General features: G+C 44.1%; 2 protein-coding genes across 3 annotated transcripts; both read right to left on the minus strand.

Annotated features, from left to right (window-relative positions):
* Positions 1 to 4452: 4452 nt before the first annotated feature.
* LOC133961376 (endophilin-B1-like) lies at positions 4453 to 9984 on the minus strand. The gene is made up of 10 exons (XM_062396459.1): positions 9617 to 9984; positions 8526 to 8667; positions 7272 to 7400; positions 7026 to 7159; positions 6829 to 6921; positions 6648 to 6731; positions 6523 to 6546; positions 6073 to 6162; positions 5816 to 5916; positions 4453 to 5457 (listed from the first exon to the last, which is right to left on the minus strand). Exons 1-10 carry the CDS (start codon positions 9671 to 9673, stop codon positions 4890 to 4892), a joined length of 1422 nt encoding a protein of 473 aa, XP_062252443.1. The 5' UTR covers positions 9674 to 9984; the 3' UTR covers positions 4453 to 4889.
* A 1236-nt stretch (positions 9985 to 11220) lies between these two features.
* atr (ATR serine/threonine kinase) lies at positions 11221 to 27375 on the minus strand. Of its 2 annotated transcripts, none has more exons than XM_062397931.1 (47): positions 27288 to 27375; positions 26480 to 26632; positions 25468 to 26372; positions 25240 to 25382; positions 24627 to 24803; positions 24351 to 24514; positions 24061 to 24213; positions 23700 to 23898; positions 23365 to 23621; positions 23053 to 23249; positions 22777 to 22877; positions 22509 to 22680; positions 22237 to 22392; positions 21963 to 22157; positions 21753 to 21848; positions 21540 to 21629; positions 21091 to 21186; positions 20802 to 20932; positions 20521 to 20664; positions 20119 to 20212; positions 19915 to 20040; positions 19541 to 19747; positions 19317 to 19430; positions 19104 to 19219; positions 18797 to 18917; positions 18537 to 18674; positions 18244 to 18415; positions 17921 to 18087; positions 17668 to 17832; positions 17489 to 17580; positions 17305 to 17396; positions 17042 to 17219; positions 16763 to 16948; positions 16248 to 16407; positions 15787 to 15966; positions 15519 to 15661; positions 15312 to 15409; positions 14989 to 15218; positions 14752 to 14886; positions 14197 to 14397; positions 13971 to 14114; positions 13382 to 13532; positions 13138 to 13294; positions 12835 to 12988; positions 12022 to 12173; positions 11747 to 11852; positions 11221 to 11622 (listed from the first exon to the last, which is right to left on the minus strand). In XM_062397931.1, the coding sequence occupies exons 2-47, from the start codon at positions 26583 to 26585 to the stop codon at positions 11449 to 11451; spliced, it is 7635 nt and encodes a 2544-aa protein (XP_062253915.1). In that variant the 5' UTR covers positions 26586 to 26632; positions 27288 to 27375; the 3' UTR covers positions 11221 to 11448. The 2 variants fall into 2 exon arrangements, with proteins under 2 accessions (XP_062253915.1, XP_062253914.1); XM_062397930.1 differs by having other exon boundaries at positions 17293 to 17396.
* Positions 27376 to 27889: the final 514 nt, after the last annotated feature.

The raw sequence follows: 27889 nt of genomic DNA on the forward strand, positions 1-27889 counted from the left end.
TAGATACAAGACGGGATAACATGTTAAAATGCAGTTCCATGTTGTACACGCAGAAACTCCAAGAAAAAGAAATACAAATATTAAGAAAAGGAGAAATAGAGAATGAGAATAAGAAAACCCTTTCAGGAGAGGCAACACTTTGATTTAACCATTAAATTGAATATATATACAAGTCTATATTAAGAGGCCCACCCACAAACGTGCTATATAAAACTAACTCTCTTTAGGAATCCCTACAAATGGGACTTTCTTTTGTCATTCCAGGAAACAAACCATTGTACCGTCCTTCATTTTCTATTTGCAGAGTCACCTCTACTCATACTTACAATGTTTCCAGGACATTTCAATCAGCACTTTAGCCCAGTCTGGCTTTTTAACCTCTTCACTGATGACTCAGAGTCACTCCCTGCTCGGCGGGTCGACATCAAATCCCTCAACCTAAAAGTTGCAACATAGCAGAATCAGGATCATGATTTAAACTTACAGTGACTATGTTTTTAACCACTTGAGATGAAATGCAGTTGCTATAGGAACAGGGGGAAATGTGCTTTCTGGCTGTCTTTGTATTCTGCTGCCTGGTTACACTGTTGATTAAACATTCAGTGAAGATGACTCAGCAGATTTCCTCGTCTCACTTAGGAAAAATTGTGTTCAGTGCTCCGGTGAACAGGTGTTGGGGTTAAGTAGCAGGAACAGGACAAGTCAAGGTCAGAGGAAAGACCTTGACCTTCCTTCTCCCTGCAGACGTCCAGACTGAGCTCCCAGCAGCACATGTCAGCATGTCTGCCAGTGACTATGTCTGGTGTTGTCCATCTCACAGGCTATAATCGTAGCGCGGGGACTAATTGAAGCAGGAGCTGGCAGGTTTATCTCAGGAAAAGGGGAGAACCTGCAGAGGAAGAGATGAAGAAGGGATGGAAACGGAGAGGTGGATTGTTGACACTGAAGGAAAGAGGATATTTGCGTAAAGTTTCCTTTCCTCCCTGCACTATAAATACCTCACAGTGGACATGAGTGTGTGTGCAACTCCAGGGCTCAGTTCCATAAAATGACTGTAACAAGGATCCCTCCAGGAAATCCATACATTTGAGTTCAAACTTAAAGGTGCACAGAGACAAACAGCTCATCTTTCCTCTTTGGTGTCCGTCTCACGTATTTGTCCTCCTATTATTCTCTCTCTGTTTATATTTGATTGATATCTGACTTGTTGAAGGAAACTACAATGTTCATGTTAATCAATATCTGGTCTAATGTGTATTCAATAAGGCCTATTGGTTACTTCACACGTTAGATTTGTTCTTTCTCATATCTGAAGAATACACAATTTGTATGATACAGATTTAAATGGTTAGTCCTCCCGTTTCTTAAATTGGGTTCCCCTACAAACTTAGAAGTCAAGTTTCCATCACATCTTTCAAGGAATTGAAGAAGACGGAACAAAATCCACATCATCCTGCAGGACAGAGGAGCTATATTTATCAGCAGCCGCCAGACGCTGTTTGTAAGGGGGAGGAGTGAATTGTGAAGAGCAGAAAAAGAAAACAACGATTAGAGAAAAGAAGATAGGAAGAGGGAAAAGACGGAGGAATAGAGGTGATAAAAGTTGGGTGTTGTGGAAAGTACACCACAAATTTGAATCAGTCCATAGAGGGAACAGGTCCTGGATTCTGGGTTGTCCCGATGAAACCAGAGATGCGAGGGGAAACTTGGACAGTGGGTGTTGTCAGTCGACTTTACGCCGGCTAAAACACAGATGCTTTAAAACAACAACAGCACTTCACTTATGAACAAACCACAAACTGACACTAATGCTATAAAGTGAGCCAACGCAGGCCAGCTTCACCAGAGCTGTGTGGTGTTGTCGGGTGTTTCCCTTTCTGTCCCTAATATACGAGAGAAAAACTATGGAGACATGAAAATACAGCAAACAGCCAAACAATGAAATAATTGTAAGAAATATATTTATAAATATGAATTAATAATGGTGTATAACTGATGATTGTCTTGATGATTACAATCGCTTACTGAAAAAAGCTGAGTAAGGCCTCTGATTGTGTGGATCTTGCTGACACAAAGGTTCATCAGTAGGCTAACGGTCAGTAGTCACCAGTAGCACGCGTTAAACTGCATTACTGTACTAAATGGAGTTCCACAAGGCTCTGAGCTTGGTCTGCTTTTATTTTGAAGGCAAAAGGAGGTAATACTAACTTATCTTCTAACTTTTTACCTGGTGCCTTCATGGGATCAGCATTTCTATTTCTCTACTGCTCTACTGTTTGACTAAAATACCTCAAATGTATTGACATCCCCATCAGGCTTTAACTGTTCCTTGTACAAAGTGTGCAGAGCTTTACAGCAGTGTGACCGACTCCCAGCATTGATGTAGACTATTTATAAAGCTATTCTGAAGCCATTCTGGGTAATTTATGTTAGTTTTTATCCTTCAAGCAGTCTAAGATCACAATACTTAGTCTATATCTGCTGTCTAACCCTAATTTATGACTGTATATGTAGAGATAACAACAATCATCCACATTTCCTCCTTCAGCCATTTGGAATAGTTTGGAAAAGGAATGTGAACTGATATTTTAATTTCAAGACAAAGTTTTATGAGCCTATAGACAGAGGTTAGTTATAGCTGATTGTCCTTTTTTTACTTTGCTGTCTTGGGCAAGTCTCCTCAACATGTGTCTCGAGGTAATGGATGTTATTGGCTCGACTCAAATAAAACTAAAAGAATCACATAAAACAATAAACTGCATCTATCTATGTATAGATATAATATCTGTCTGTGTCCCCCTCAGGTATAGAAATGTAATTATAACTCTCCCAGTTCCATTCATCAGCTCTCATAACTCACTCATCTCAACCAGTGTGCAAAACACGACTCCAGCTTCCCCTTCCTTCCTGGATCTCACAAGCACCAGAATGAAAGATGCTGCATTTGATGACAGGTTCTTGGAAATGATACAAAAAAAAAAGCTGGGACTGTGTGTAGGACCATCAGTGTGGCAGAGGATCCCTGATGAGCAGTGAGGGGAATCAATTCTGGTTTGGCTGAGTCATGGGGAAAGCTGCGGGGACAGAACCCAGTAGAATCTGTCTTTAAGCACTGACTGCACCTCCTGTGAGGCCCCCTCTGGAAACCCAGGGCTGATATAGTGGTGTAATATAACAGTTTATGATGTTATTGAAGCACGGGCCTCCGGACTTTACTGAGATCAATATCACATAACCTGGGTTTTATCGATCTAATCAATCTTTACAGCCTCGGACTGGAGGGGGGGTAAAGAAGTGGGAGCAGGAAACGATAGAAACACACTTTTGCAAGTATTTTCAGGGTTGTGTTTCAATGTGTGTGAGTTAGCTAGAGGGCTTGTGGTGTGTATCGTACACGACCATACATCATAAAGGGTTGTGTGGTTGTTATAGTTAAGCGTGCCAGGCTTCACCACAAGATTTACAGTGTCAGGATGGTGTTAATTAGTGAGATGTGATATATGTGAACACTTGACCTTAACCTGGATAGAGTGTGAGTGTGTGTGTGTGTGTGTGTGTGTGTATATATATCAGGGAACAACAAGCAGGAGGTTCAAATGATCAAAATACCACAAACACCTCAGCTGGAAAACAAATACAACACTTGATCTCGATGGACATGACGTCACAGTTGGCCGATTTATTTGCACATGTTCAGATTCATACATTAAAAACTCTCCCTGACGTTGACTGCGTGTTCGCGCATATTAAAACTGACACAGATCAGCACTGACGCTCTGCAGGAACCCACACACATCTTTACAAACTGGGCCAAACAGCACAGAGCTCAGTCAGTGATTACGTCAGAGGAGCCGATGCTACAGGAACATGTTTCCATCCAGGGTCTCCAGAGTGGATCCACACCACGGTGGAGAGGGGCTGCCCTCACTGAGAAAATCAACAACATCTGGTTTTGGAAACTTTTACCCAATTTCCCTTATGGGGGCTTACATGGGGGGAGGGGGGGGGTTGGAGTGGAGGAGGTGAGGTGTGATTTGACATGTGCACAGGGGGGACACACCCAGAGTCCAGAGTAGGAACGAGAAGGAATATCTTTTTTTCATGCAAAAGCATAAAGATCCTGTTCACTCCGGGTGTTTTGTCCCCTCGGGGGCTCCGCAACTCACACACAAACACACACACAGACACATACACACAAGTGACATATTTCATTATGGAAAATGACTTCAACTCGTACAAAGTCACACACACACACTTCTTTCTAAAGGTGTTTGGGGCTGAGCTGTAAACACAAGTGACAGGTTGCACACGGGTCACAGACAGACATCAACACACACACACGAATTCACGTATTCACACAAACACATATGCACACTTGGCACGGTGATTGCTTATTTGTCCTCTGTTCATTTAAATGAGTGAAACATAATTTTTTAGACATTGACTGAAATCTGTGTGTTACAGTCGCACACTGCAGACGTAACACACTCAGTCCGACCTCGACTTGCAGCCTGAGACCAGTTTCCTCTACTACGACGACACAGGACTGACACTCAACAGTCATTATGCTCACACAACATTAATAATACATGAATGATGCAACTGGCACTAGGAGAATAAGCACTTTTACAACCACTTTGCAGTAATGTCCCTATGGGATTAATTAAAGCTTCTTTTTTTCCAACCACACGTGATAATATTCGAGTATCTGCATCGTTCTGATCCCGTCTGTTTCCTCAGCTCTACCACGTCTGTTATTATACCACTGGCATTAAAGTGATTCCCAGCTGACTGGGTTCAGTCTCTACTCAACCACCTCCTGACTGGCAGACGCTGGCGACTCCTGGACGTCTTCTCCTTTAATGGCGGGCTGCTCATCATAACCCGTTTTAATCACTTGTTTGGGGCTCATCTGCCACGGCGCTGGTTTTCATGGTTTCACGCGACACTGTATTTGCAGCCTGAGGTTGTGAAGGTGGAGAGGAGGTTGTCGTCGCTTTGTGACCTGAACCATCAGCCACTGCAGCTGAAAACTCGGCAGTCGTCCTGTCGGTTGTTGTGTGAACGCCGACTGTCCTGTTGGCCGCTGAGAGCTGAGCTGTTGTGTTGTTGTCTGAGTCTGAAGCACAGACACTGAGAGATGCCTGATTGGCCGCTGCACGGTTACTGATCTCTAGGCTGTCACTTGACTGTTTGTTGTTGTTGTTGTTGTTATTGTTGTTATTTGACGGGTCCAGTGGCTGAGTGTGCACAGATGAACCTGTTGTCGTTTTGTCAGAGTCCGATGACGGACGTTCAGTCCACGAGTCCTGATCGAAGTCTGGAATTTGTTGGACGACCACGGGAATCCGAGTGGCCTGGTTTGATCCAGTGGGCTCGGTGGCCACTTGGCTACTTGTTGACGGCTGATCACTTATTTCTGAGAGCCAGTTGTTGGAGCAGAGAACCGCGGGGATGCTGCGAGAAGAAACAAAATCATGACTAGTCGTTAATGGCAGTAATTATAAGTTGATTGAAATTTGTTCTGCCTAATTTAGCTCATTTTCATGCTGTTTAAAATTTGAAGTTCTTAAGTACCCGTGCTGATTAAATAATGAGAAAATAAACATTATTGATTATCTTTTTTAAATAATTAACCAATAGTTGTGTTTCCTGGTTTGACATCCTCATATTGTACTTTAAACTTAACGTGTGAAAACAACTTAAATTCCCAATTCAGGTAAATAAAACATGAATTGAAATCCGTGATAAGTTGTGAGAGAGTTGATTTGTGTGAAGATGTATTTTTAGGTGAAGTAAATTGGACTCCACAGACCTCCCCAGCTGTTTCTGCAGCCCCTGAGCATGCTGGTTGCACTGGTCATAGAAACAAGCCTGAGCCTCCACGAAGTCCGTCAGACTCCGCATGTGGTTGGTCTGAAAAAACAAAGCAAGAGAAATAAAACACCAGGCAGATGGTGCGACGTCAGTTTAGCTCGAAAAAATAAAGAAGGACTGAGGATTTAAAAACATTTAAAGTGTGTGTGTGTGTGTGTGTGTGTGTGTGTGTGTGTGATGTGTGTGAGCACGTACGTGAGTGTTGTGGATTCCTTCGAGAAGCTGCCTTGTAATTTCTGACTGTCGATCGAACAGACTCTGAAAGATTCTTAGCTCCATCTCTGCCTACACACACAGACACACACCAACAAACACAGACACACACACACACACACACACACACACACACACACACACACACACACACACACACACACACACACACACACACACACACACACACACACACACACACACACACACACACACACACACAAACACTAATCATCTTTCCAATTACATCCACATTTTAGCAGCTTTGTGTCTGGAAATTTCCCATTAGCCGTGAAAAGTCTCAATCAACTAAACAATAGAAAGCTAAATGTAATCAGCTCTCCATCCTGACTGGCCCCTGCACCACCATGCCTTCACTCCCATAATCAATTTATGGATCCTGTGAGCACAAGGAGATGAACATGAACTGACCTGCGTGATCTGCTGTGCCCACACCTGTGCAGAGGACAGAGACAGAGGAGAACAGGACATGAAGTCAGTGACCAAACATCAAGTTCAGGGCGTCTATCTTTGTGTCCTTGTGTCCAGCCACTGACCTTCAGCCATTTGACACGCATGAAGCTGAACATGTAGGAGACGTGAGACATGTAGGCATCGTCCAGAGGGTTTGCGTTTAGGTTCTGATGAAATGAATGAATAAAAAAAATGTATTCAAGAAAACTGATGTGTACTTTGAAGTTTTGAAACTACATTTTGAAATCAACCACTGGGACTCACTCGGGACTCCTGATCGGCCTCGTGGGCTTTCTTCAGTCGGCTTTTAGCGATGTCCAAGTCCAGACGCTTGTTCAGCAACATCCTGCGCTCATCCTACCAACAAGCCACAACAGGAACAGAAAGAGATATAGAGTATATCTTTTTTTTAAATGCAATGATGTACTGACTATGGGTGTGTGTGCACTAGTGTGATTTACTTGTATGGTTCTGTGTTCCCCCTCAGTGAAACTCCTCAGAGGGGTGAGGAAGTGGATGTTGGTGCTTTGGACAAACTTTCTCTCTGCTTCGCTGAGCTGCTTCTGAACCTCTCCACACCTCAGCAGGGCCGTTCCTAAGTACACAACACACTGCAGTTTAAAAAGCAACACACTCAGGTACATAGAAAAACTGCTAAGACCACACAATTTGTCAGCACAACGATATTCAGAGGAATTTGCTCTCACCATAGGGAGTGTTGGACCCAAGCTCCAGCCCGGCCTGGGTCATTTCATTACCCAGAACCTCGAGGGCACGAGGCCGAAGCGGGGCGCTCCATTCAAGATGCTCATACAGCCGGTCCTCCAGTCGTGCTCCTGTTCATCAGAGGTCAGGGGTCAATTCAGGTAAAAGGGTTTTCATCTTGGAAATTCAACAATCGTATAATCTGTGTTTTCTGTATTTCTTTAAAAGAATCCAGAAGTCCATAAAGGTAAAAGACAAACTAAACAAGTCTTTCAAGAATCCACACTTGTTTCACCCTTTGTGTCCAATGCCCACTGGATGCCTATATTTTACCCAGTAGGTTTTATTTGACATTCCTTTCCATATTTTATATCACACTGACAGAACATGAAGAGCAGAACAGTAGACAGCTGCCGGTCCTTCCCATAAGCCCATGCACAATAGGTCAATGTAAAGTAAACAGAAAGGATTGTGTAGAAGAACTAAGAGCCCTCAGTCGATAGAAAAAACCACGTGCACGATTATTGTTTCTGGCAGCTGAACACTCTCCTCATTTGATAGATTACAGGTCACGTCCACTCATAATTCCATTAGCTGAGGTAATTGGATTCAAAGAGGCAAAAGAAAAACCAGACCTATTCATCTGTGCAGGACAGTAACAGTCAGGGCAAACAGAAGGGCAGGAGGGAGATGGATTGTATGGAGTCCCAGATGAAAAGATTTTAAGGTCATGCGTCAGTAGTTTAACCACAGACAGAGAAGCATCAGATCTAGTGTTGACTTGATGGCAGTGGCCACAGCAGGCTCTGGTTTGAAGGTGACAGGTGAAATTGGTCAGTAGATTATCTTTATTTATAGTATCTCGTACACAAGTATCATGAGTAGGTTTCATTTTATTTTAATTAGATGATATGGATCCTTATTGAAATCATTGTACCCCCAAATCACATTTAATTACTTCTAGTATTACATCAAGTTATTGTGTTTGTCCTCTGCAGAGAGAATAAATGAATAGAATTAGAATTTGAATAAAGTATTTTTAATTATAAGAGAGGTTTATCCAGAAAATTCTCAATGTAAAAGAAAACAATACCCTATCTAGGTGGGTGTAGAGGCAATGATGGGTGCTTCATATTAAATACTCATTAAATAAATAGAAGAAAGCAGCAATAATCGATTTTTACTGTTGAATTTTCAGTGTGTCTCTTTTCGTCTACCGAAGACCTCGATATTATGAATAAACACTGGTGTCTCACCGGTGCTCGGCTGCAGCACCACCTCAGTCTGGGAGATTATCTTGTCCGTGCAGGTCTTGGTGGCGTCTGCCAGTAACAGCAGCTCCTCCAGACCTGGGCCCAGATCTGTCTTGTCCGCCTGGCCGATAGTCTCCCCTGTGTACTGGAGCGGAACAACAAGACCACATTAAAGCCTGAATCAACCTATTCACTGATAAGAGTGGAGCAACGGCAACAGTCACACACACACAGACATATTCTCTCTGGTCTGAGGTGGGCTGGCAGCATTCAGGGCCTTGCCTAAGAGCCCATGATGCATAAATACATATATACATAGAATTCTGTGGCTTGGTTTAAGTGGCCCTTAGGGAAGGCCCCTAATGATACAAGCCTACCTCAAACATAAGAGCTTACATTATCAACATTACTCATTATTAACATTATCACTAAATGTACCTATGGATGAACAATTATTATTAAATAAAAACAAATACACAGATGGCTGGGGTTTGATTTTGGATTGATGGATACTAAATAAGGATAGATAGATAGATAGATAGATAGATACAAAAATAGGGATAGATAGATATATAGATAGATACTAAATAAGGATGGATAGATAGATAGATACTAAATATGGATAGATAGATAGATACTAAATAAGGATAGATAGATAGATAGATAGATACTAAATAAGGATAGATAGATAGATACTAAATAAGGATAGATAGAGATAGATAATGTATAGATAGATATAGATACAGGTAAATAGAGATAGATAGATAGATATTAAATAAGGATAGATAGGTGATAATCAGATAGATAGCTACTCAATAAATATAGATGTATCAATAGATGATATATACTAAATAAGTAAAGATAGATATATTCTAAATAAGGATACATAGATACTAAATAAATAGTGTTTATGACTTATTCATATCACTATATGAACTAACGAGGATCCTAATAAATCAATGGCAGTGATTTGATGTCAGTCTTCTTGACACAAACGCATTACATCCCTGTTAGAGAACCACAGTTCCCAGTTTAGTTCAAAGTCACCAGTACCAGTACCATCACTTGAGCGGGACTCAAAGCGGGATCTTTACCTGAATCGCTCTGTTGATGAACTGACCAGCGTCCGCCGCCAGCCGCGTCAGATCCATGACAGCGTCCGCCAAGGTCGCGCTCCGTCCCCGGTGCTCCTCTGTCAACAGCCCGGTGAACAACCACCGACGGTCCGACGGCCTCAGCCTCCAGCCTCCATCAACCCTCCGCCCGGGATCCGGTTCTCTACCCGCGGCTCTGTCGTGTTGTTGACGGTTTATCCTGCAGCCATGTTACTGACGGCTTCCTCCGTCAAGCTCCCGGTGTTCACTGCCTCACAGCTTCTCTCTTCCGGTACTGGAATATCTTAAATATTATGTAAACTATAATAGATTGCCGGTTCAAACGATGGGTTTTCCAGAATAGAAATGTCTTGCAGCTATTTGCTGTTCTATAAAAGGCTAAATGTGGACTTCAGCGCTCATAAGCTCGTGTGAAAAACAAACTAAAACCTCTGGCAAGAGAAGATAACCCTTCGTTTCCGGGTTTCAAAATAAAAGCATAATCTCCACACGCGTGCAATTCAACGACTAAAACCTGCAGAAAAACCAACAAGTCAGAGGCAGAATAAGACTGATCACTCAGGAAAACTGTGTGTGGTGATAACAGCTCTAAGAAAACATTGACTGAAGCTCTCTAACATCCAATTAAGTGGATTTTCTGATTGCACGGTTCACAGGTCAGTTGTTCTCTTGGTCTTGCTGCAGAATAAAAACATTCAGGAAGGTCAACCGATGCAATTTAAAAATGATAAACATGAAAGCGAGAAATAGTGTATAAAATAGCGTATTTCTCATGAAATAGTGTATAAAACTGTAAAAAAAATCCCAAATCCTCTAGATAGAGATAACTGTTGACTTCCAGACGATTTTCTAAATAAAAAGATAATCTCTACATGCCTGTGCAATTCAAAAACTAAACGTGCAGGAAAAACCACTTAAATTAGCTGCAGAGTCCAAACTAAATATCCAGTGCAATTTGCTGTGGTAATGACAGCTGCTGTAGACTTTGAATGCATCTTATTTATCAGCCGATAGAGTTTATATTCCGATAATAAGGAGGGCCTTGGAGAGTTCAATGGTCACTTGTTTTTCCTCCATAGCGAAGCTCGAAAAGACAATCCCGCAGCAGAATGTGAAGTCAAGAAAGAGTCAAGTGTCCACAGTGTTAGCCTGGAAAGCTCTGGTTGATTTCAAACCAGAGTCGAGGGCCTCTATCCGAGAGCAAGTTGCAACAAAAGCCAAGTGTTGACGAAAAGGAGAAAAATAATGATGAAAAATACAGCGACCCTCTGAGTGTCTGAACTCATGACTGAAGGACGATAACATCCCTCACAGGAAGTAGCTCAGACCTCCTCTACTTCACACTAGTGTCAGCGTCCAGCCGTCTTCAGCCTCTTAAGGCTTTCACGAGCAAACACTCGGCTCTAATTGGTTCTTGAGTGAAAAAGGTGAGCGGATTGGACCAGTGTGAGTGTGCAAGAGAGCAGCACTTAGAGAGAGAGAGAGAGCGGGGATTAAAACACTCATCTGACAGTCGGAAGGCTTCAGTGAATCTAAGGAGGGTTAAGAGATTAGAAGACACATTTATCTGCCACCACCAAATCAGGAAAACATGTATTTTATTACAATAGACTGTACAGGAGTGCAACAAAGATATTGTGTTTCCAGAAAACAGGAAACTTTAACGCGGGGAATATTTAACTCTTATTGCAAAACATATGTGTAAATACATATTAGCACTTACAGGCATTTAATCACAGAAAAGAATCCTTAATTCTCCCGATCTGTCTTCAAAATGCTGCCCTTACATTTCGTGAATGTAGATGTGTGTTCTACAGGTAGGGCCCCCAACCCAGATACATCTGACACAGCAGTTTGTCGTCTGTAGCTTCCTGTATGAGGTAGTGGACGTGTCCCTCTATGGACAGAGGCAGACCCAGCACTTTGTTCCTGCTCTTTATCACCCCCTGCAGACGCTGGTCGATGTCACACACGTGGGTTTTAGCCTGGCACGGAAGGAGAGAGAATAATAAAACCCAAATCAGTGTGAATAACCCAGAAAATCTGACATTTATGGATCCTGTTGGACCTGCTGTGAATGCATAGAAATACACTTTCAGATGCGCACACCTTTTCATTAACTATCTCTCCAGTCTCGTTGGCCTGAGCTTTGGAAAGTCCTTTTGCTTGTTTGCTCCACTCCACCAGCGGGTCATGAAGGAAGGTCTTGAGCACACTTAGAGGAAGAAATAAATAGACATATGAAGTTTAGAAACCTTGATGAGACAGAAGTACCTGTGGGACAGACAATAATGTATTAAGGGTCAAGTAAATGAGAAAAAGGCAGATTTCAATATGATCTTAAATCTAAATTTAGCTTGTTAATTTATGCTTTGACTCAAAACCTCATGAGCGGCTCCCTCTGGTCCCTCATCAGCCTGAGTGTGACCTCGCAGGCTTGTCTGAAGAGGCCTTCGGTGCCCATGGGTCCCATAGCGTGGACCATGTTTTGGGTCAGACGGAAGGGAACAACCTCAGGCACATCAAATGTCTCCCCCTAGTGGAGCGGGAGAGAAGGAGCATGAGGGAGAAATGCAGTGAGGTGAGATACATGGTTGAATATGAAAATACATAAAAGGCCCAACAGGTCGCCTTAAAATCAATCAAGCTGCACCAAATTGCCCAAACTCATAGATATTGGTTCTTTAAATATGGCAGATTTCTTTCATCAAGAATCATGAATAATTCCATGAAAAATCAAGGAAAATGCCGGATCTGCACAAAGGCTTTAACAGGTTATTTCCTGATCTATATCGCATTCTTCGGCCAAGTTGTGTGGGGATCTGTCAGATAGGTTTTTGATTAATCTGGCTGAGAATCAAATAAACCAGCAAACAAACGTAATGAAATGAATAATTCAAAATGTGAAACATAGATTACTTCTAAATATCAGATAGATAGATGGGGAGATAGATAAATAAATAGGTACTTTATTGATCCCAAAGGAAATGAAGGCATCCAGTAGCACACAAAACAGTCAACCACAAGAGCAAAGACAAATAAAAAGTCAAGAATAAGTACACACAATATGCAGTGAGAGGAAAGTCTCGCCCCCAGAACTACTACAAAGCTTTCACTGTAAAGAATTATGTGCTAATGGAGATATAGACAACAGCAATCACACAAACACTTCAAGGAACATTGAAGCTAAGACGAACCTTGTTAAAGAGGCAGTTGAAGTCCACGTGAACACATTCCCCAGTGAAAGCGTCAAACAGGATATTTTCTCCGTGGCGATCTCCCAGACCCAGGATGTATCCCACCATGGACATCACGGCAGTGGAGCGGCAGTACGCGGAGCGACTGCTGTACCTTTGAACAATTACAATTTGATTCATCAAATCTATAACCATCCAAACGCTCCACAACTAAATTATCTCCCTCTCAAAAGAGGCCACATGACAATCGCAAGATTTTAAACATGGCTTTTAAAAAATGGCGAGATGTTGAGCGGGTCGTACCATGACGTGGGGTCCGGGAAGGTCCTCAGAAACCACTCGTGGAAGACAGGGGGGTGCCGAGCACACAGTACCTCCTTGTGGACGCGGAGCTTCTCCTGAAAGGGAGTCGCCTTTGGCAGAATGAGCTTCCTGAGCTCTTTACCTGACAAGTTGATACCTAAAAACAAACACATGGGAATTCAACATCTTCAACATAAAGCAGACAGTGTGTTAACATGTGCTCTGACTTTTAGGCTCCATGTACCTCTCTCCTTATACAGTTTGGTGAGGATGTGTCGAAGTCCAGCCGTGTTGTTGACCCATTCGATGATGCCACACTCCTCATTGAGGGGAATCACGGCGTAGGTACAGATGTGCAGCTCCCTGCGCCTCGACTCAGCATCTTTGCGAAGGCACTGCACATACACACACAGACACACTCAATACAAATTGTGAACATTGTACAAACTCTTGTATTGTTCAGTTTTTATTCACGCCCAAGATAACGGTGAATACAAAATACAAATCCGGAGGTGAAGTTAACTGGTAAAAGTTGAACCACTGAGTTTCTCTGTCAGAATAAAAATGTTTAAGCAGCAGGGAAGCTTTTCTTCTTCTTCAATTACCAGAAAATTGTATTGGTTTATTGTATTTTTCAGTTTTCAAGTATGTATAGATTGATATACTAATAAAAATAATAGTACATATGACGGAAACGTGTTTTTTTCCATTGATCTCTTATGAGATTTAGCTGTGAATACTACACAGGAAGTTATTCGTACAATCCTATATAGCTGCTGTGTCCCGAGGAAACCGACAACATAATTTCATCTAGAGTGAAATCTGACAGGCACCTTGTTGATGAGGCAGTTGAACTCCATGAGTCTGCAGTCCTTCCTCAGATCGTCTTTGGGTTTACACATCATGGTGTAGCTGCGCCCGTCCGACCCCTTCAGGCTGATCTTCTTAGGCTTCTGTAAGGACGCCAAGATCTCCACCTGCACATACAGCAGAGTTATGCAGCAAATACCCCAAATTATAAATACGAGGACAATAATCAACAGCATCACTTTCTCTTACAGCGTCTTCAAAGCCGTCCAGGTAGGCCCAGTGTCCGGGGAAGGCGTCGTGCTGCGTGTTGGTTCCTCCCGTCGAGGGCAGCGTGGGGATGAGCACCGACTGCAGTGGGATCAGAATCTGGCTGAAGGTCGGCTCCTCCACCAGACGTTTCAGCTGCTTGAAGTGGACGCCCATGGTGAGGGTGGTGCAGTTACCGTCCACCTGGAGGACGCAGTTCAAAAACCAGCTACTTTTAACCAATCTGATCTAATATTGTATATACAAATGAAATGCTTTGTTCCACATATAGATTTTATAGTGAGATTTCAAATGATGTGAACTTAAGTGAAAATATCAATAATTTTTATCATAAACTTACTTTTATATACAGTTATCCATCAGATTTCTCATATTGGGATGAAAAATAAATCTTGTTAGGATTAAGAATTCTCAACCTACAGTTTAGTTTACTTCCATAAGGGTCAAAGAGTGAGTTTGTAACTGTAATGTTATTTTAACATATATTTCATGTGTGTGTGTTTGTGTGTGGGTGTGTGTGTGTGTGTGTGTGTATACCGGCTTGTTGCAGAGCTCCAGCAGCTTGTCAGATAGTCTGTTTGCGTCTCCAATGAACTTCTCCAGCGACTTTTTGAGACTGATCGCTTTTTTAAGAATCTGATTACAGCGGTTCATACGCATGGGGTAGGAAGACTGGACGGAAAATAAATACAAACACACAGTCAGGGGTTCATGTAATAATTGTAAGAAAAGCTATTTAGTTGTCTTGCAAGTTTATGTCACACACACACACACCTTGGACACAGCAGTCATTAGCCACATGGCCTGCTGGGGGTACGCCAGGAAGACTTTGGCCACGATCGCGATGAGGACAGTGAAGACCTCGTCACTGGAGTGACACACCCGGGAAATAAGCTGCGAGAAGGCGGTCAAGAATTGGTACGGCGCCAGGTTGGCACAGTGCTCGCTCACCGCTGCGTTGATTTTACTCAGCTCCTGTCGCATCTGTCTGTCTGCTCGGCCCGCTGAGGAGGAGAGATGTGTGGGGAGGATATCGTAGTTAACAGCTGAACAAAAGCTAAAGTGAGCTAGCCGAGGACCAGAAGCATCACACTCACCTTTCTCACATTCACACACTTTGGCACCAAAGTCCAACCAGAGAGACAACATGCGGGGCATGGCCTGGTAGATGTACTGGTTTCCAAACTGCAAAGCTCTGGAAAGGGGAATAATCCAAACGAAATGGGTGAGGAAGAGTCGAATAAGGTTAGAACAGCATTTACACAGCTTCTATCGCAATAAATTCACGTGGAATCTGTTCCTACTTTCCAAAGTATGTGACAATGTATCGGATCAGGTTCCCCTGTTTCTCCAGCTTGTTGTCAGTCACCATCGGCATCACTTTGTCATAGTATTTGGCGAGGTAGAAGTTTCCATCCTCCCACTCAGGCAGAAGGTTTGTCACATCCTAAAAAACACAAAAGACACAGTTGTCGGTAAAGTACGACTCACGCTTGACTCAAAACTCAGCGGAACATGAATTGTTCTTATGCACGATAGCAGAGCCTTCAACTTCCTGTGTGGGACTGTTACCTTATACGCCTTCATGATGGCGTTGGACTCGAAGTTGGCCGTCTCCTCCATGAAGCGTCCCACCAGCAGCATGGCCTTGCCTTTGGTCTGCAGGATGCGGGGGTCTGTGAGGGACTCGTCTTCGGGAAAACACTGGTCCACTCCCTTTTGCAGGACGATCAGAGCCTGGTGCACATCGCCCTGAAGACAGGCGAATACAGAATGGTTCATTAGTGTCGCTTTGTGTAACTGTGTGTGTAGAAATGTAATTCAACTTACAGAGCAACTAAACTGATGAACACGGAGATTTAAGTTTAAACACTAGTGCAAAAAAGGGTCAGTTACACACACTAGATACTGATGGATGCAAAATGTGGTAAAAGTTCCAGTACTATAGTTTACAGTAAAAACTATTAATCACTGAAGGCAAAATTTGGTCCGTACTTCATATTGATTGAATATTTATTGCAAGTTGTTAATACCTTGGACCAAAGCCACTTGGCCTTCTCGGTAACAAGCTCGGCCAGATGTGTGTTCTCTGCGTTCAGAAGAGCGTTGAAGGCCGTCTGGTGGTGTCCTGCCTTCCTGGCCACTCGGGCACTTTGGAGCCAGCACTCGCCGACCAGCTCCTTACACACAGATCTGCAGAGCAAACACAAGGGCCAGGTTTGAGCGTTGTGGCCTGGACTTGAATAGCTGGCAGCTTTAACTCAACAGAAAAAGAAAGGAGTCTGAAATAATGCACACAAAGGAAATGATTGTTGGGTTTGTCTCGCTTACTTCATGGAATGTAAGAAAAAATGTATAATAATAATAGTTATCTATGAAATAAATACAGACAAGTTCAAGATAAAGAGCCACACATTGTTCACACATCTCTTAAGATGAATTCAGAAAGAAAAGTGCAGACGCAGATAATGCAGGCAGAGCTGCACGAGCTGTAAGAGGTGTGATTTAAGTCAAAATGTGTGTCTGGGTTCCTGCAGAGGTTCCTTACTCTGATCCCAGGCTGAGCAGAGCACGACGGAAAGCCAGGATTGGCTCCTTGGCCCGAAAGGAATTCTGGGTCATCTCCAGACGATCTGACCAATGGGGAGGCAGCTGGCTGAGACTGGGGGCAGAGTGTTCCCTCTGTTTCTGCAGCTCAGTAAAAGTGTGCTCCAACTCACTCAGCATGTGGAGCCTAAACACACAGACAGGTTATTAAAAAACACAAATCTTTGCAAAGACAAACTATCTATTTAATATTATGGATTCTAAAAATTCACACAAAGACCTGACAAGATACTCATATCCTCTCTGATAGGTTCCACACTCATAGCTGGCTGCAGACAGAGGGACGACCTGTTCCTTCCTCACAAGCTTCAGCTTCTCGTAGAAAGTCTCGGCATCCTGCTTCTTAGCCGACAACAGCAGCTGGCCGAGCCGCACGCCCCACGTACTGGAGTGACGGTCTGCAGACACAAAGGAAGGCGTTTTCTTGCTTTGTTTAAAAAAAAAGAAGTAAACAACAATGAGCTCAAATACCTTTTCTCTCACTTGAAGGTAAGTAATCCTCCAGCAGGTCCCATTTGCCGAGCTTCCAGGCTGCCTCCACTCTGTAAGTGTTCAGCTCCGACTTCCACTGCTGCCTAAGTGTGAACACGTTAGTTACATCACAACAGGAATCTGGGCCATAACTGATATGTTTGTTTGTTTTAAAGTGTGTGTTTGTGTTCCTCACTTGTTGGCCAGTACTCCATTAACCTGAGTGATGACTGTGGACAACTGACCCAGGCCGAGCATAGAGGTCATAACCCCGTGATAGTGACCAATCTATACAAAGAGGCAGAATGAAAATGTTCAAACAGGGAAAGACTTCATGAAAGACACAAACAAGTGTGTGTGTGTGTGTGTGTGTACCTGATCCGACTCCAGTTGTATAGCCCTGTCGTAGCAGGCGGTGGCGTCTCGGAGCAGCCCGATGCTCTCATGCTCCAGTATCTGTTCCCGGAGTGACGGCTCCTCCCTCCTCAGGGCGTTGACCCCCCTCACTCCATCGGGCTCATGCATCGCAGCATAAAGTGTCTGCAGCAGCAAATTGATAAAAACATCTTCACTTAAGCAAACACTCGGTCAAACTTTCAAAATAAAAGTGGGATCGTTAGTGACTGACCTGCAGGAAGGTGAGATGGTCCTGGATGTTCTCCTTGTTTTCAAGGATGTAAGCTTCAAAGTGCATGAGGGCACGAGTGTAGGCTTTGGATCGCAGAGAGGCCTTCGCCAGGACGTCCTGTGGAATACCCTTCAGGAAGGCCACCACACGCTGATAATCCCCACTCTCTGGAAAAATGCATTTATCAAATGATGGAGGAGCTCAGTGAACAACAGAGAGATTAATTTACATACAGTTGTAAAAACAGTCCTACAAACAAAAAGGTTTGATCATTTCAAAATAAAACCTCACAGACTAGAGATCAGTGCGAGTGTGAGTCTTACCGTTGTGTTTTGGTTTGGAGTAGAGGATGTGGCGGCTCCATTGAGTGAGGTGAGACAGCATACTGAACACAGTCTGAATGCTGAGCTGTGATAGGCTCGAGGCCGTCTCCTGGACACACACCCTCCCTCGACCATCACCCTCCGTCAGTACGGCCAGCATCTCCTCCGTTACCTGGACGAAGAGGTGGTATTCTCAGGGCAACTTCTTAATTTCTTGTACCTGTGTGTGTGTGTGTGTGTGTGTGTGTGTGTGTGTGTGTGTGATGTGTGTGTGTGTGTGTGTGTGTGCTCACCTCCAGTTGCTCTGCAGGTGTGCAGCCTAGCAGCATGTAGAGCAGAACGTGAGGCAGCAGGTAGATTGTGACCTTGTAGTCGTGCTTAATGATGAAGCGACAGCAGCTGAACACCTTACCGGCCATTTCATGTCTGACCTGGAGAAAAAACACACAAATCCATCTCCTAAAACCTCAGACTTGACAGAATAAATCATGTGGCTGTTGATACGTAGAAGTGGTCATTTGGTTTTGCGATATGCAAATAGAGCTCTGCTAACCTTGCTGATGAGATATCCAGCCCAGGTGGCCGACCAATCAGAGAACTTGCTGCCTCTGCTACTTAAGTAAACTGGTTTCTTCAGCTTAGACCAGTTCACCTCCTTCTGGCTGCTTTTATATCTGCAGGTGAATGGGGGACATAATAAATGCTTTTTAAATATATTAGAATAGAGATTAAAGGAGTGATTGAAGGTAAAATAGTGGCAGGGGTGGAGATAAAGGTAGAACAATACCTTTGACTCAAGGATTTAATCTCCAGAATTATGTGAAACATTAGAAGAAAAGATCAGAGAAAATGTTGAATACCTGCTGTTGAGGTGAGGTTCCAGTATTTCTTGGATCTGCTCTGGGAATCTCCTCCACAGACGACGACCCGGAGAGTCGTTCCGTCCCTCACGACATTCAAAGATGGACAGCAGCTCCTGAGGTGCACATGAAAGCAAAAGAGACAGAAAAGTTGTCAAACAAATAAGAGCTAATGAATTTCTAATTTAAGTGTACACGTGTGTGTGTGTGTACCTGAATTGCATAAGCAGCAGAGTCCTGAGCTCTGACGTCATCAGCATAAGCCAGGAAAGTTCTGGTGAGTTCCGTCAGCAGGTCGTGGGCAAAGTTGAGATCCTCGACTCCACTCTTTAACAGAGGAAAGTCAGTATTTAAGTGTTGTTTCCTAAAGAACTTCATTTTTACATCAATAAACTCTTTGTGTGTGTATTAATGGTGTAGAGAAGAATGAAGAATACCGTAAATGTGTTGCGGTCGCCATGGGTGTGTGTTTGAGACAGGTCCAGACGTCCTGGGTCCACCGCCCCCAGCTCCCCGAGACACTCCCCACAGAGGAGCCGAGCCTCTGGGGACGAGTCCTGGCAGCCCTTCAGCAGCACCGACACCAAGCTGGAGATGACTGGCTCCACCGCCTCGCTCGCACACACCTGCCGCAGCAGACACTCCTGCAGCACACACACACAAACACACACAAAAACCTTTTACTGCACAGTGAGGCTCATTTAACGTTTGCAGGATGGTGGCAACATAAGGGTGCAAGTGGTACACAACCAACAAGCGTGCGCTGCTGAGCTGAGCTGGTTCTACAATGTGTGTCGGTGAGTTTTTGTACCTGATCACTGTGCATCATATCCCGGAGACTTGTGAGTGCGTGAATCCTGACGTCGACGTTATCATGTTGGACGGCTCTCATCGAGAGCTGCAGAGCTGCCACCAGGTCACTGCTGCTGGCTGTCAGCTGGAGGCACACATGACATTTCACAATCTGTTGCACCATGCTTTGTTCTATTCCTCATGACCTTCTGTCCACACTGACCTTCTTGTAATCCTGCAGCACACCGTGGATGTCCTTTAACTCTGGGTGATCTGGTAGAAAGTAAATCTCATGGAGGTAGTCGCTGACTTCTTCCCTGTGATAGATTGACTCTCTTAAATCACCGCTCTTAGATAAAATAAGGTACTTTCTAGAATATTAAAGCAATGTATGGATATAGCACTTTCCCTGACTTAATGACCACTCAAAACACTTTACAGGACAATTCACATTCACTCATTAACACACACATTCATACAGAGCTATTCTAGAAAGTGGACGACACACTACACAGGTCACTGTATAATTTCTGGACAAAAGCTGTGTGCACTGATAAAATGGTGATTGAAAACTTAGTTTTATGTTAAACATTGTGTGTACTATTCCTTTATTCGTGCGTCTTACCTGTGGTCCATGATGAGGAAGCGGACAATAGCAGCCGTTTCTTTTGGCTGCAGAGGAATCAGTGGAAGGAGAGCAACGATGACATGACTCAGTAGAGGACCCAGGTGTGCAGGCTCCACACTCCTCACGAAACAATCCCACGTCCTGTGAAGATAGTTGATTCGTTCAAGGTTTTATGAAGGACAGCATGTGACCAAACACAACTTAGATATGGTCATTTGAGTCAGTTGTTGTGTAATAAGTTCTAAAAAGTCTGTCTGTAAATGTGTGTGTGTACTGACTGGCAGCAGAGCAGAGGGAAGTCCTCTCTGTATCGGAGGCTGGTGCGGAGCGTCGTCATCATCTTCACTCTGACAGAGCTGATGTGTTTGGAGCCCATGAGTCGCATCAGAGCCATCACGCTCGTCAAAGCCTGAACAGAGAAGCAGCAAACAGGTCAGTGCCGTTTGTGGTTTCTTTTCACTAAACATATTCAAATCTATCAGTGTCTCATTACATTCTTTTCTATATAGACACAATTCTTCAATTTACAATTATTTAGCGAGTTCCCAGCAGCGGATGATGACTCACCAGCTTTTTGCGATCCTTCTCTCCTGCACTGGAGCTGAGCAGCTGCATGTTGAAAAAGGCAAGAATTCCCAGCAGCTTTGGCTGAAGGTAATCCGCCTGCCACAAAATACAGACGAGTGAGGAAAACGTAGTTAAAATAAAAAAAGGGGGAAGTTGAGATGCTTTTAATGATTACTTGGTAAATAATTTGCTACTTTTTACCATAAAATAAAATGTAAACAAATTGTGTTGTCTATCGCTTATCGAAAGACTTGTCTATAAAACACTATGCACATGTACAGGAGTGTGAATATGTTAAAGTGTTTTTTTGTGACACTACTATGATGCATTCAAAATTTGCTGCTGTTTGTTGAAAAGTAGAAGTGAATACATTTTGACCAAGTCTGTTAAAATGTAATGAAAATAAATGTAATATTCACGTTAAAGACAAAGATAAGGCGGGCACCAACCATGCGTTCTGGGGTAGTGATGTCTCGGGGACCCTGGTACGGGTCTTCGTTGGTTGCAAAGGACGCCAGGATTGCCAGACCATTAAATACCTACAGTACGTAGAAATTTAAAAACATATAATTAACAATATTTAGTTTTAAAAACCTGTCACTGATATGTATGTACTTGGATATAGACAAAATGTTTGAATTTGTAGGGGAACGGTTACGGACCTGCTGGTAGTGCTCTCCCAGACGCAGCAGCAGCTCGTTGTGGAGACCCTGGAAGTCCTGTCTGAGCAGAGAGCCCAGTTCAATCTCTGTCTCACTCTGGAGAACATTTGAGAAACATATATAAATCACATCAATTACTAGCAGGATAACCATTTTTTAAATATTTGCATTATTTATAAGCCTGGAGGTGCTTGAAGGTATTACTAATACCTGTAGGTAGTGGAAAGCCCTCTCCAGCTCCTCCTTGGTGCAGGAACACACCAGATGACTGAAGATGTATTTGAAGTTGTTGATCAGGATCTCTCTCCTGTTCGCTTTTAGCTCATTGGCCAATGTACGGATGAGGGCGGAGCCTGTAGAGCTCGCCTTAGCTGCCAGGTAGGGCAGCAGCACCTGGAGCGTCCGCTACAAGTACACACAAGCGTTAAACACATTCAGGCAAACTGTATCTGTGGGAATGTTTACGTGCTTGTACTGCACATACAGTGAGGAAGCGGTGGAGGTCTGGGAAGTCAAAGGCGTGGGCGATCTGAGCCAGGATGTCCAGGGCCAGCTCTTTCTGATTGGCTGACTCGCTGCCCTGGTCAGGCGTGCTCCGCAGGGCCGCTGCATGACGCGAGTGCAACGACTCTACCAGGAACTACAAACAGAGGAGAACAGACAACAAATGGCAGGTCTGGACTTCTTGCTGTTGTTTACTTATTATTCACGGTAGTATTATGTATCTTTCCAATAGTAAATGAGCTGATTTTATACCTGGCAAATAGGGTTCTTGTACTGACTGAAGAGAGTTTGCAGTTTAAGGCCTTTGGCAGTGGCCAGAGCTCTGATCTGAGCGTAAGCGGCCACAGACACCGGGGACGACTTGGAGAGCAGACAGTGAAGCAGCCGCAGCAGAGAGAACGACACCAAACTGCCCTGAGAGGCTCTGACAGACGAGGAGAGGGAAGGAAAAACAACACATTTTACCAGTATTTTCCGAAATGTGGTATTTTATGATAATTCTGTATAATTTAATCTATACCTGCCAATCTCTCCGGTGGTCAGGATGAGAGTGTTGCGCAGGTCATCGTCTCTGTTGAGTTTCGCGTTGTTGAATGCTTCCTTAAGACGAGCAACCAGGAGCTGAGATAGTCAGAAGATACACACAATCAACCTCAGTGTTATTTACTAATTATTAAAAAAAAAGCAAGGTTTAAGTCCAAAAAGTAAAATTATACTGAATATTCTGTTCTCATTATAATATATCTATAATGAAATATACAGTTTTTTAAAATGTTAACAAGTGAGTGTCAATCACCTCATTCAGAGAACTCTGCTCTGAGTTTCTGCTGCTCTCTGTCAGCAGGAAACACACTGATTGGCTGAAGTGTATTCTGACCACTGGATCCTTGTCCTCCATCAGACCAATCAGAGCACAGAGAACTGCACCAGAGTCGCTGTCTCCACCAATCAGATTCACATGTTGGCAGAGATGAGGCAGAGCTTCTAGGAAAGCTGGGACAGTGAAATGCATAATTAATGAAGCTTCTTATGATGCTTCTTGTGTACTGCTGTGAAAAATTACATTTAATAAAATCATAAAAATATCAAATGGAGAAACTTGAAATACCTTGTTTGACACTACTTGGAGATTGCTCTCTTAGCAATGGCAGAAAGGGTCTGATAAAAGTTGCTTTGAGGGATGGACAAGAATTCCCAGCATGCTCTGCTGCGAGGCTGAGGCGGAGACAAAGGTTTTTGGGGAGACAGGAGGACGCCACCTGAGTGTCACTGAGCATGGAGAGATCTGCTTGGATGCAGCTCAGCTGACCAATGATCCGGGCAAGCTCCGTCCTCACCTGCTCCGAACTGTCGTCTAACCTGGAACTGAAATAGATTTTAACATGAAATAAATCATACTGCAAAAGGTAAATTCAACAATGCAAAGTTTGGGAGTGTACGTACAGCAGAGAACTGCTGATGAGGTGGTGATGCGTGTTTCCTAGGTGGTGAAGCAGGAGAGGGAAGGCCCTGACTGCTGTCGCTCTCACCACCTCCTCTGGACTCTGCAGCGCCTTGGAAAACACACACACGCGCCATGTCTCACACACACCGCGGTGCAGGACGCCCAGGAGCGACACACAGTCCACCTGGACCTCAGGTGCTGGAGGCACAAACCGGTTTGATGTCAAGTTTTCACAGTGATATCATAGCTTTTTGAAATAATAAAAAATCTGGATTGTTAATGAGTGATTGTTAAATTGATTTGAGACATCAGCTACGGGTGACAGCAAACTAATCAAACACCTTATTGTTAAATACTCACAGTAACAGAAGCTCAGTCTCTGAGCCATGGCAGAAAGCCAGGAGGGGAATCCTGAACCCTTGTAGGCAGAGACAGACTTGTTCTCACACACCCAGGGAAGTGATAACAGAGCACACACACGCCGCTGGAGTCCGTCCTCACTCTGACTGCTCACTATGCTCACACATACACAGGAGGGCATGGGTAAAGGTAAAGCTAGAGCTCAGAGTTGATAAACCATAACCGAAAATATGTTTTATTGTGACATAAAACAAGAACAACATGCTTTTGGATTGTGTGTTTGTCCCTACTCTTAAGGAACACGATAGAGTCCAGGACCTGGACAGTCGTCTGGACAGCAGACTGAAAGTACTTCTGGCTTGTGACGGGTTGAGAGCCTCCTTCTAACACTGACTGACAGCTCTTCAGAGCTCGGCCCAGAGTCTCAGAGGACACCCAGAGTGGAGGAGAGGAGCTATTGACAGAGAAAGAGACAGAAAGAATGAGCCATTTAAAAGAGAAAGTTGATATTAGTGTGTAAGCGACAAGTAAAAGTACCCTAGAGTGTGTAAAGCTCGGTGCATTACCTGGTGGGCGAGGAGCAGAGGGCTGCCAGGTGGAGGGTGAGGGCGAGACCCTCCAGAGCACAGAGAGTCTGATGGGTCTCAGGTTCAGCCGAGTCCGAGTTCAGAAGCGTCAGCAGCTCCTCCATCCGACTGTTCACCACCGCCCACACCTCGCTCTGGACACGCATGTCAAGCTCCCTGAGGACACAGAGGCACATAAAGTTTTAAATAATAAGAACTTGTGTATTGATTTATGATAGTAACAATTCAGACTAATCACTAGGAGATCAAATACACGTTTCATTTGCTTTTGCCTGAAAAAACATATTAATTACATATTTATAGGTTAAAATCTATGCCATAGTTAAAACTGTAATATAATATGCTCACAAACAGGCCTCTTCAAATCGTTATCACAAGACTCAGGAGATGATGAATGTTTAACTGAAGATCCCTCTTTCTATGTACAAAACTAAATACCACACAGGAGCTCAACTTGTTAGCTTGTCATGCCTCATCCTCTTCCACTCGCCTTGATAATCCACTGTGTTGTATTTTATAGTCCAATATGATACGGTGCGCCACAGCATCTTTTTCAACAAGCTTATATAAAAAGTAGGACCCCTGAACTCACGCTGAGGATGTTTTTGTTGGTTTTCCGAAAGAGCTGATGGCTGATTTGCAGGATTTCTTGGCAGTGGACTCTCCATCTCCGGACTTCTGCATCACCAGAGCCGTCTCCGCCTTTAGTGCGGCTCGGAGGAATCCCTCCGCGCACTGCAGAGCAAATGGAAAATAGGCTGTGTAAAGAGTTGTGACAGATGATAAACAACGGTGAGCGATTAAAAAAAAAAACTCGTACTTCAGCTTGATTTTCTGTCCCGACGGTGCGTGCCAGCATCCTGCACACCTCCGTGACTCGCTGCCTCCTTAATGACGCAGCCCCCTCATAAACCGGGGCAACAGACAGCAAGAAGCTGAACAGCAGACACAGAGATTCAGTCACCTCTGTCCCTAACGTGACGCCTGTTCCTCCAAGACTGCACACACACTCAAACATCTGCGAGAGATAGATGGGCTCAAAGTGTGTGTGAGAGGCAGCGGGCGCCTGAAACACACGGCGAGTCAGGTGCAGCAGCTCCCCTTCATAGGGTTGTTTCTCATCGGAGCCGGTGTCTGCGGTCGCGTGTGTTTCCAGCAGCTGATGGTAGGCGGTGAAGAACTCAGGGCCTAGCCTCTCAGGAAACCCTCCCAGCTCCACCAGTCGCCTCAGCATCTCCATGGAGAGCTTCCTCAGCCTGGTGTTTCCGTTGGCGAGGACGGAGCAAGCCGTCTCCCAAGCTGCACTCAGGTCACGGCGGGAAACCACACCCCTGAGGGCGTCGGTGATGATGCCCAGCGTGACGGCAGTCAGCGTCTCCAGCGCGGCAGGCGAGGAGAGCACGAGAGGAGAGGGGGTGAGGTACGAGGAGGCGCAACCAGGGGAGACACCGAAGCACTCGAGTGTGACAGGCCAGCGGTTCTGTGTGTGCACACCCGCAGAGTGTCCCTGTCCGGCGAGTGTGACCACGTGGGCGTACAGGGTGTTTCCCAGGTCCCGGGCCAGATAGACGAGTTCCTGGGTGATGTGGCTGAAGATGAACGGTGCTCTGACTCTCAGCGTGTGAAGCAGAGAGCACAGCACAGCAGAGACGCGGACGTGGATGACGTCACAGTCCGGAGCTGCTGCCACGCGAAGCAGACGCACGGCCACCCACTTACTGAAGTCTGAATCAACCGGGAGAGACAGAAAGAAAACACAAATAAACACACTTTCATCTTATTCTTAAAAGTTTTACCTCAAAAATTGCAGCTCTTTAAGAACCGTGTCCTACCATTGCAGCTCTGTGTGGTGTCTGGATACTCGGCAGGCTGGCAGGCAGGGTTGGCGAACATCAGAGACGAGGATTTGACTATATGCTGCACAAAGTCCAGAAGCATCACGCAGGCTGGCTCCGAACTGGACTTTTTGTTCAGCCCCAGAGCGACTGGAAGAATACACACATCCAGATTATCAAACTGGTTGATCTAAGCCACAATGGTTTGTGAGATAGATCTGAAGGGTCACAGGCTGGATTTCCAGGTTAGAATTGGAATGGGAGAAAAATATATATATCTGGTAATCACTCAAAGTAATTTATCCACCAACGGTTTTCATGACTAAAACAATCAAATGAGTAAATAAAATAAAATTAACCCCGGACATTTAAACTGGCAACAACACACAACTTAACTATAGACTCCTCAAAACTAACATAAGATTGCAGCTCGTAACATTTGCACTACACCACTAATCAACATTCGATTCTCCTTCATTCATTCTACTCAGTAAGCTACTTTACTTTAGTTCATAATTTATATTTGAGAGTATATTTTATTTCATTACTTTATATATATATTTAGTTTTAACTTGGAGCATGGCTGGATCTGACTCTTGAAGAATCTTGAAGACAAATCTAGACACAAACATGTCCTGAGCAGAAGTGAATTAGTAAACAAAACCCACGAGGACATTATAAAGTTAATTGTTTAAAGTTTTCCCCACGAAACTTTTACATCTGTAAACCAGCGGTGATGTGAGACAGTAGATCTCAGCTGCTCCTGTCACTGTGTCCCCCCTTCCTGTCTGTTGCTGTGACTCACCGACATCCACATCCGTCAGTATCCTGTCAATGAACTGACACAGGATCTGTCGAGGTTTCTGCACCGCCTGCTCGTACTCAGCGGCGCCGGAGCTGCAGAGAATAACAACAACAACAACACGTCCATTAACACATGACATGTTGTTAGCAGGTTAGCTTAGCGAAGTGGAGCCGGGCACCGACCTCGCGAGCTCCTGCAGAGCCGGAATCATCGCGGACATCTCGAGTCCCTCCATCTTCTCAAGCAGCTCGGGTTGTCGGTGGTTTAGCGACTTCCTCGAGACATTCTACCGAGTGTTCGTCCCGTAACTGGGACCAGGAAGACGCCGCAGGTCCATGTGCATCCGGACATAATCCTGACAACTGGTTCAAAAAAACTTTCGCTCCAAAATGACGTATTTGGTTTTGGTATGGAAGCCTCTGAGGGTCAAAACTATGGAAACGCATTTCTGCCACTGTGATGAAAAAAAAAAGAGCATCTAAGTTATTATAATGAGAAACTTTCAAAAAATTATGACTTACTATCTAAATATTATGATTTACTATCTTATAATGAGATACTGACTGAGGTGATCATTGAAACAGAATATATTAGTGGAATGC

This window comes from Platichthys flesus, chromosome 10 (genome assembly GCF_949316205.1).
Source record: "Platichthys flesus chromosome 10, fPlaFle2.1, whole genome shotgun sequence".
Classification (NCBI taxonomy): domain Eukaryota; kingdom Metazoa; phylum Chordata; class Actinopteri; order Pleuronectiformes; family Pleuronectidae; genus Platichthys; species Platichthys flesus.